Source organism: Camelina sativa, chromosome 18, assembly GCF_000633955.1.
Source record: "Camelina sativa cultivar DH55 chromosome 18, Cs, whole genome shotgun sequence".
Lineage (NCBI taxonomy): Eukaryota > Viridiplantae > Streptophyta > Magnoliopsida > Brassicales > Brassicaceae > Camelina > Camelina sativa.
In genome coordinates this window covers 19,725,618-19,735,489 of record NC_025702.1, presented here as the reverse complement: position 1 = coordinate 19,735,489, position 9,872 = coordinate 19,725,618, and the positions used below count along the sequence as shown (strand labels likewise).

At 34.3% G+C, this 9,872-nt stretch overlaps 2 protein-coding genes and 1 pseudogene across 2 annotated transcripts in view; 1 reads left to right on the top strand and 2 right to left on the bottom strand.

The window, feature by feature from the left end:
* LOC104727198 (protein DETOXIFICATION 27) overlaps positions 1-2,184 on the bottom strand; it is a 3,906-nt gene extending 1,722 nt beyond the window's left edge. Inside the window, exons 1-5 of the mRNA XM_010486071.2 lie at positions 1,801-2,184; positions 1,417-1,704; positions 859-1,112; positions 676-762; positions 408-464 (exon numbers count right to left, since the gene is read on the bottom strand). Coding sequence (XP_010484373.1) covers positions 408-464; positions 676-762; positions 859-1,112; positions 1,417-1,704; positions 1,801-2,076 — 962 coding nt within the window. The 5' untranslated portion in view covers positions 2,077-2,184. The remainder of the gene's footprint in view (positions 1-407; positions 465-675; positions 763-858; positions 1,113-1,416; positions 1,705-1,800) is intronic.
* Positions 5,062-5,801, bottom strand: LOC104762718 (classical arabinogalactan protein 7-like). Its single transcript, XM_010486070.2, has one exon. The coding sequence runs from the start codon at positions 5,679-5,681 to the stop codon at positions 5,307-5,309; it is 375 nt and encodes a 124-aa protein (XP_010484372.1). The 5' UTR covers positions 5,682-5,801; the 3' UTR covers positions 5,062-5,306.
* LOC104762717 lies at positions 7,830-9,865 on the top strand (annotated as a pseudogene).

Genomic DNA, 9,872 nt, shown 5'->3' with positions numbered 1-9,872 from the left:
TTTAACCAAAAAAAAAAAAAAAAAATCGGATAGAGTTACTCGACCCAAGTTGTATCCTTATCGTTGGACCACATTATTTGGACTCAAACTAGTCATTCAGTTGTTGACAACAAATATACGAACAAAATAGAGTAAATTAAACTGAGAACTGGGATAGGAATAAAATGGTGGACACGATCACTCGAAGTACCACAACCAAATAAGCATTTACTATTTTATTTTTCCGAATTATTTGAAAAATAGAATCCAACATGACATATATTCCACATTCAATGCAAGATTCTAACTTCCAGTTTCATTGGGTACGTGTATTAAAATTAGACGAAACTGAATAGGGGTCCAATTAGATCATCACTATCAACCGGATTAAAAATTAGCAAATACGGAGTACTAAGAATAGACGTTACCCGGTTCCGGCGAAGAAAGCGAGAGGAATCATCATTTCCCAACCATTTATCGTCATGCTGCCAAAAAGATAAAATTTTGAAAATGATTGGTCAATAAAATATTTGAAAAGTAGTCAATTTTTCATTAAATAAAAAATAAGATAAAAACAAGAAAACAACGATAACCTTCCCGCAACAACCCAAAAATGCAGACGTGAAACAATGCCACAAGATATGTCTTTGAGGCGGTTTAAATTAAATAAAATATTTCAAACATAAAACGACTTACCATATGGACAAGGAGTCAACAGCGATTCGAGCATTCTCAAGATTGCCGGTCATTATAATCAAAATCCGATAATACCAATTCTCCAAACTGTTAAAAAAAAAAAAAACACCAAGCATCTACCGTTAAAAGTTGTATCGGACACAATTAGTCTAATGTCACAAAAGTGTATATATTCATTGGTACCAAAGCATAACGCCGGACGAAGCAGAGAGTTTAAGGAATTCCCAAAGTCCAGTGAAGGCTTCGGAAGAGAACCCGGTCCAAGTAAGTGGACAGCCACCACAAGTGGAGTATACTAATAGAATCAGAACGTTAACCCACCAGGAGATATTAATCGTAGCCATAGTCCCCACGACTCCTAGTTTAAGCCCGTCCACGAACAACCAACACACTAAAAAATGAACCACCAATGCAACCCCTGCAGCATACGCAGTCACCTAAAACCACAAAAAAAAAAAAAAAAACGAGTAGTTCGAACATTAATACGTTATCATCTACGTAATAAACCATTATTATAGAGAAAGTCTGATTTACTTTTTGGACTATTCAATTTTAAAACATATAAAGAAGATGCTTCTGACACGCACAAATCAAGAAAAAACTGAAGGATCTGCTTCCGACACGCACAAATCTAGATAAACTAAATAATATTTCTATATTAAAACTGTTATCATTTTGACTAGCTTGGACGCATGAATCATGCTATTTGAAACAATTAAATTAGATCGATTACGTCGGTACCTGATTTTTAAGCTGGCACTGGAGGAAACGTTGAAGCGGGAAAGACAAAGTAAAGGCGAAGTGAAGAGGGATGACCCAGTGGGCGACAACACCGGAAAGCTCAGCGATATCGTCCGGTTGGCCAAGAAATTTGAGAACCGGAGTTGTGAAAATATAAGTCGGTAACAATAAGACACAACAGAAGAAGAGAACAATCCAAGAACGCTGCATATAGATTCCCAACATGTAATACTTCTTTGCTCCAAACGCTTGCCCACACAGCGTTTCCAACGCGCTCGCCATTCCAAGCTGCACCACCATTTTACATATTAAAACTCCCTTAAGAAAAAAATGTCAATATAAACCCTTAAATTAAAAGTTGAAAACATCAAGATTGTTGTATACCAAGAGACCAAAGTTGAAGCCAACGATGACGTTATTAACGATGGAGATGGCGGCTAGTTCGAGATCGCCAAGATGACCAGCGAAAGCTTGAGTGATGACAAGCATCGAGTACGTCGTTATTCGACTGAATATGGCTGGACCAACGATTTGCCATAGCTTTGTTGTCTCAACCCAAACTCTAGTCTTCAGTTCACCACCGTCTTCCTCCGCCGTGTGAGGACTTTTCAACAGTGCAACTCTCAACTCCGATCCTTCTTCTCCGCCGCCACCTCTCATCGCTAATCCTTTTTTCGTTTTTTTTTCTTAAGTTATGGAGAAGAAATGAAATATAAAGAGAAAGGAGTGAGCGAAGAAAAGGTGAAGGGTGAGTTGTGTGTGAATTGGCTTTTTATTTATAAAAACTCTGTGGCTATTATTAGTCTATTACTTTTTCTAGATTTAATGAATTTAGAAACTTATTTTTGTTTGTTTGACCATCATTACAAAACTCCAAATTTGACGAAAAATGATAAAACTTTGTGTGTAGTGTTTCTATTTCACTTCTGTAAGTAAAGAAAATTTTAAAATATTCATATATACGTTATATGGACAATGAGGAAATAAAAGGAAAGGAATTATATATTTTTTGGCAACATGAAATTTTTTCAACTATGACGACAGCAAAAAAGATAGATTTATAATTATAATTAAGTGCTAAAACATGACACTTGTTTGACAGTAAACATGTTTATCTTTATGTTCCACGATTTCCATGTTATGGACTTAAAAGTACAGAACTAATAGAATAAAAAAGTTTGGTAAGGGTAATCAAAATTAGCAATCTTTACGTACGGCATTTTGTGCTAAGATATACGTTTGATTAATATTTTTCTTTCAATACTATTTTTCAAATTTATGTACTAGTCCAGGTCACTGGGATTTGCTATATAGTGAATTATTATTATTATTTGTTTTTTTTTTTCACGCTTATGCTATCTAGTGAATTATAAAATAGGTAATTAAAACTGAAAAAGGACCGTGATATACATTTTGAGTTCTACTGAAACTGAATAAGCGTGACACGTGAGAGGCACGTCGAAGGATTGGTTTAGGGTGACATCGTTTTATTTCCACATGTGTCATTGTCCTCTGTGATCTCATTGCTTACCTAATAATGGCCTAATGAGCGTGTATGTGTCTGATTGAGAACATGCATATTATTTTCTCCAGTTAACATTTTTTTTTAATTGTTCCTAACAAGCTTTAGAAACTGCAACTAGACGAGGTATAACTTTATATAACTAAATCATTGATGAATATTTTATCATTAAAAATTCACATGTGTACTGACAACCAAGTCAGCACTGATTTCTTGTTTGGTTTTTTTGACTTATCTTATACTTTCCGATATTTACTCGTTTTGATGATAATTTTGTCGTCTTAATTGGTGATTTTCATGCATCCTCTGTCAATCTGTCATATTGCAGTTTTTGATAAACTTGCATTATAGCCATCAGATTTGAGTCCCTGAGTTTGTAACATGGTGTGATATATTATTATATGTCCACACATAAGTACAAGACATACCAACCATATTGCTTTCCGCATAGATATTATACTTTTGTCACACAAACTATACATTTATTATTTTATTTTTGTAAAACTCACACAAATGATATTTATCTGTATATCATTGCGTTATTTCGTAAAATAAATTGACCACATTCTCATCTATTGTGACATCGTTGTAGATAACCAATCCATTTATCATGTCTTGTAGAAGATTTCGTCCATGGTCTTTACCAATTACTTCCTTTTCTTGATTTTCCACCTTCGTTTTGGATAACAAATCGTCACTTCTTCATCATCTGGTATTATTCTTTACCAGTGTTGTGTTCAATATTTAACTGAGAAATAATTATAAACTTTTCTTTCAACGAATCAACAACGATGATCTCTTGTAGTAAAAGATACTGAATCTTATTCAATGAAAAGTATTTCATAACGCATGAATTAAACAAACGTAGTATGGAATGAAGAGTGAGTATTCGTTTTCTTTAAAAGGGAATTTGATTCTATATATATCACGTCACATATATTTCATAGTCACAACTATTCAACTGAAAAAAGAAATTTGGAAAGGAAGAGAACAGATACTACTAGTATTTATTAAAATGTTTTTGGGCTATAAAAACTTCACGGAATAAGTCTTTATTTGAAAGTTGTTAAAAAGGCAAAAGTTTGGCCAATAAGGCCCGAATGCTTTTGAGTTTTGAAGCCGTAAAAGTCCTCTGATCATTTACCAAATCAGGTGAACAGAAAAAACAAAAATCAAATATCACTTACAGTCACTTTTCAAAAAAAAAAATCTTCTTCCTTTTTTTGTAAAGCCAGCAAACATTATTTTTAGTTTTTATTCATAATCTATTTTTCAAACTAAAATTTCTACTATTAATATTTCAATACAACAATGTAAATATGTAATTAATAGTTTTTATTATCATGCATGTCGAAAGGCCAAACTCGAATATTATTAAAGCGATTTTGTTCACAACTTTGGTCGACATTTGATTTTAGATACAGCATACAGTATTAGTTTCATTTTCAGTTTGTTTGCTTAAAAGAAAGAGTTTCGAATTATTTTTCATATATTATAATTTATGATGTTGGGCCATTATTCCATCAATATAGCCCATATAAGGGAAAGCAAAGGGCTTTACAGGCCTGGTGAGTGGAGTGGGTGACAAATAAAAAAGGGTTTGTAGGAGTTAATTCTTATACATGGACAATGGCAATTTCCTTTTTTATATATATATAGGTAAAAATATTTCTGTAACATAATTTAGATAAGTCATTTGGTTTTGTGAGGTTTAACATTGATACTTTTTTTCATGCACTTTGTGAACATTTCGTAGGTTCTGACTGCTGAGTAGCTGTATGTTTTGGGAGCTTTGACAAAATTAACTTTATGATTTACGTCAGCTAATTTTGATTGATAAATATTACAGTAAGCACTAAGCATTATAATACTGTAAAGTCCGTAAACAGATCTGAGATCCGGATTTGAGAAATTATTTAAGTAATTGATTTTTGGAGTCGTACTCACCCAATAAGATAACACATTTTCAATAAAAAGAAAAAGCCAAGAACACATGATTTTACACAGTTCTGAAATCTCAAGAAGTAACGGGAATCAGATCTGGAGAAGACCTATATATATATAAATAAAAGACTCAAAAGAGTGATGAACCATGTGAATTTTTTTTGTTTGTAAAGAAAAAATTAATGTATGAATGATTTTATTAAGCTATTATTACTGGATTTACATAACATATTCCAACATCAACAACAACAACACCACGAAAAGTTACACGTATCAACAGCCCATTTAAACTCCGCCGTAAATAAATTTACCATTCTCCCCCGATCGATCAAACAAACAATTCAAATAACGAACATCAATCAAACTAACACCGACACTAATAAAATAAAATGGTTTATACGATCATGTAAATAATAATGTGATCCTAAGCCAAAACGACGGCGTAAACAACTGCGGCAAAAGCGGTACCAACGACGAAAGCTTTGTTGGAGAAAGCAGAGTTGGGTGGAGGAGCGGCAGCGTCGGAAGGGGTCGGGGCTAGATCTCCGGGACTAACTCCGGGACCTTCTGGTGCAGGTGGAGAAACTGTGGGGACATCAGACGCAGAAGGAGCAGTAGACGGAGGAGTAGTGCTGGGGGCAGGGGTTGCGGCAGGTGGAGGAGTTGTAGCCGGAGAGGGAGTTGCTGCCGGTGGTGGAGAAGTGACGGTGGTTGTGGGAGTAGGAGCTGGAGCTTGAGCTAAGCATGAGGTAGCGAAGAGAGCAACGATGAAGAAAGCTTCGATGATCTTAGAATTCATCTTTTCTTCTCTCTTAAGATCGTTTCTCTATGTGCTTTTTGTGATTAGGGGAGGGAGAAGATAGGGAGAGTGAAGCAGAGTGGTTAAGGTGAGGAATGACGATGGAGGAGCTATATATAGACTTAGGGAAAGGTTTAGAACAATTATAAGTATCCAATTAAGTATCTTGTGGAATAGAAAAATAATTATGCAGAAATTATTGGTATCATGATTAGTATCTGCTATCTAGTATACTAGTATGTATTAAAATAAGAGGGCATTGTTTGTTGATTTAGATTTGAATAGAGTTTGAAAGACTTTAAATGTATGTAGATTTTGTTTAAAGTTTAGTATTATTAGTTTGTGATTTGTAGAATCTTAACAAAATTGGGTTATTGGATTCAGACTTTTATATAAAATCAATAAAATTTGGTGTTATTCAAATAAAACAAAAGAATCTAGGATTGTTAATGAGTTCATATATTATGTTATTGGTTCATGACTTTATGCATTTTTCACAAAATAAAATCATGGAAAGTATCGCAAAAATACATACATTGTTTGGAGTACTTTGCAAAATTTTATAAAACTAATCAACAAAACTATAGAATACTCTCCGGCAATATTTAAAAATATTTATTTATTCACTTTTGATGATTTTATTGAAATCATCACAAAAATTTATAAATTAGAATTCAATAACATACCGGAAACAAATAACATGATACTAGTGAAAAACATCAAAAAAATGTTGAGGTGTAGAAATTAGTAAAAAAATATTTGATCAGTAGCTTGTTAACGAATCGTAATTTTAGTGTGGAAATTAAAAAGAGAATACGTTTTCAAAATTTTAAAAATAGTCAAACCTATCATTCGTCAGCATATAATGTAGTTGCACTATGTAATGCAGTTTTGTAGGACTAACATTGGATGATTCTATCGTATATGTTTTTGTATATATATATATATATATATATATACTGGCGTGAAAACCCGTATGTAGGACATGGGGAAATAAATGTTGATTCCAAAGTCGTCTCCAATGGTTTAAGATAGACTGGAAAAACCGTTGGTTTACCTCGGTTAAATTGAAAGAAACACCAAATCATATCATGTTTGTCAATAATTGGACAGAGAAAGAAACATATACAACTATGCATTGAAGAAATATCATGTTTGTCTACTCGATCCACCCACCGGTAATATAGTTTTTAAATGGCATACTAATGATCTATACGAACCTTAATTACAAAAATACAGATCTATCAAACAAAAGGACGATGTCGTTATTATCGTATATCCCATGTGCGTAGCAGACCATCGGGACTATTTTCTTGATTACTGATATAAGGCCATTAGGGATATGGTTGTATTGTGTGCTTTTTGTTACCGTTGGATATTGCTGTTTTTGTCTTAATCATTTTCTTTTGTCCACTTATATAATCTCTTTCTTGTTTTTATTGCTCGTAAACAAGAGTTGGGGATAGCTGTCAGAGAAATTTAAAATAGTTGAAAAAAAAAAAACAATTACTATTATAACAAATAAAACGGGCATATAATATTATGATACACATAACTGGAGAAGACAGTTGATAGCCTGTAAAGGTCATTTTAAAGTGAATCCAGAACGTTCGTATTTTATTTTCAATAAATTAAGTACTATTGATTAAAATGAACTGAATTTATATAGTATATAGTTGGCAATTTTATGAAGGCCATATGAAGCGAAACCTAACCGACGATTATACATTATACCTACAACTCGTGTGTAATGAAATCCCTAACCAAAGTCTTGACAATATTTAAGATATTTTACATCAAACTTTATTTTCATTAATTAAGTATTGATTGGTATTAATTTAAAATGAACTGAACTATATAGATAGTTGGCATATTTTATGAGGCCATATGATGTGAAACCAACCGACGATTATACATTATACCTACAATTTATGTGAAATGAATCCCCTAATTAAATCCCTAACCAAAGTCTTGACAATATTTTAAGATATTTTACATCCAACTTTATTTTCATTAATTTGAACACCAGTACAAAAAGCTTGGATAGATCATTACAGGTTGTTCCAGATAATAACGACAAGTTTCTTTAATTGTGCACTCTTAACTTGCTTTGTTACTCTCTAATTAATTATCATCTTGCAACTAAATTATTTTGCACCAAAGAAAATGGACCAGATAGAAAAATACTACTCCGGGCCGATTCAACTATGATTCTTCTTCCCGGGCCGATGGGGGTTATGGGCCTTCCTACCACAAAGTTACGAGGAAAAAAAGAAACAATTAAAAGATTTGGAACTCTTGATATGTTCGGGGACAAGGATATCTCGAAACCTGACGAAGAGAGTTAGTGCTTGTCCGATGCTAGGACACTCGTGTTCTTATTTCCAAACTGCCGGTGGACTCCGAACAGGATTACGGTTGAAGATAACGGCGATGGCGCCGGAAAGTCACCGGGAACCGAAGAACCCTAGAATCCTATGCCTCCACGGGTTCAGAACTAGCGGTCGGATTCTCCGCGCGATTATTACAGATAAATGGCCGGAGACAATTATCCGAAATCTCGATCTTGATTTCCTTGACGCTCCTTTTCCGGCCACCGGGAATTCAGACGTCGAGCGTCTCTTTGACCCGCCGTATTACGAGTGGTACCAGGTTAATAAGGTCCGTTGCAACAAAACCTTAACTTCAATTTTGGTCATTAATGATACTATTGAGTNAAGGTTGGTTTTTTTTTTTTTTTTTTTTTCGCGACTAGTTTTACTGAGATTGAATTCGTAAAATTTCAGTAGAGAAGCAGAGAGATTGGTCTAATGTTTGTAAATGTAACTTTTGATTTGGGTGAGTGAGTGACTCAAGTGTGTGTTGTATGTAGGGATTTAAGGAATACAGGAATTTTGAAGAGTGTTTGGCTTATATAGAGGACTACATGATAAAGAATGGTCCTTTTGATGGTCTTCTTGGTTTTTCTCAGGTTTGTTTGATTTGATAAAGATATGATGAGCAGGATCGTGGACCGTTTGATTCTTGATTCATTGTGTTTTTGTTATGTTCAATTCCTGTAGGGAGCTTTTCTAACTGCGGCTCTGCCCGGAATGCAGGAACAGGTACGTAACTAATCAGAATCCAAGTTCTGGTGAGATTGAATCTGCATATGTGCTTTTCATGAATGAAACATATTTATTCAACAGTTTTTGTTTTGGTTGATGAGATTGAATCTGAAAATGATATGAATAGCTGCATAAGTGTTACATGTTGTAAACTGTTTATAGGGAACGGCTCTAACTAAGGTGCCAAAAGTCAAGTTTTTAGTGATAATTTCCGGAGCAAAAATTCCAGGGTTGATCTTTGGGGAGCCTCAAGCAGCTGTTAATGCATTCTCGTCTCCAGTTCGTTGCCCTTCACTCCACTTCATTGGTAAACCGTAACAACGTCTCTGCACATACTCGATTTTCTGTCTAGTTTATTTGAAGTTTACGTTAAGAATGCGGCTTTAATGTAGCCATGATTGGCATGGGAGTGTGTAGATAGAATCCTATGTGTGCAGTAGTACGACATGTTACCATAAGAGCTTCTCTGCTAAAACATTCTGATTCAAGGACCATATAATGATTGGAGATATCTATCTTGTTCTGCATTGATTTTGGAAACTTCATTCTGTTATCTGTTTTTTGGCAGGTGAGAGGGATTTCCTAAAGACAGCAGGTGAAGCTCTAATAGAATCATTTGTTGAGCCAGTGGTGATCCGTCATTCAAGTGCACACACTATACCGAAACTTGGTTAGTAAGAAAAAAGACGCTGATCATTGTTCACTTATTATAACGTTTTAGCTCTGTTTTTTATAGAAGGGGAAGGGGGAACCTACAAAAACAATGGAAGTCTACAAAAGATATGTCTCTTCTTGTTTTGATCTTCTTATGTGCTTCTCTTTGTCTTCTGCAGATACTAAAGCTGAGGAGACGGTGTTGAGCTTCTTCGCGAGGATTAGGCAGATACTTTCTGATGAACCAGGTCCTGTAAGAAGCTTGATGTGATAGAGAGCTGCTCGAATCAGTTCCTTTTAGACTAGAAAAAGATCTTAAAATTACAGATTTGTGAGATGTGATTATTCATCTGGATTTGTCTGTCCGGATTAGTCCTTAATGGAGGGATGCAATTCAATAAACGTAAATGATTAATTTTTTTTTTTTTTT

Coding starts and splice junctions, on each gene's coding strand:
- LOC104762718 (XM_010486070.2), bottom strand. CDS start 5,681: ATGAATTCTAAGATCATCGAAGCTTTCTTCATCGTTGCTCTCTTCGCT.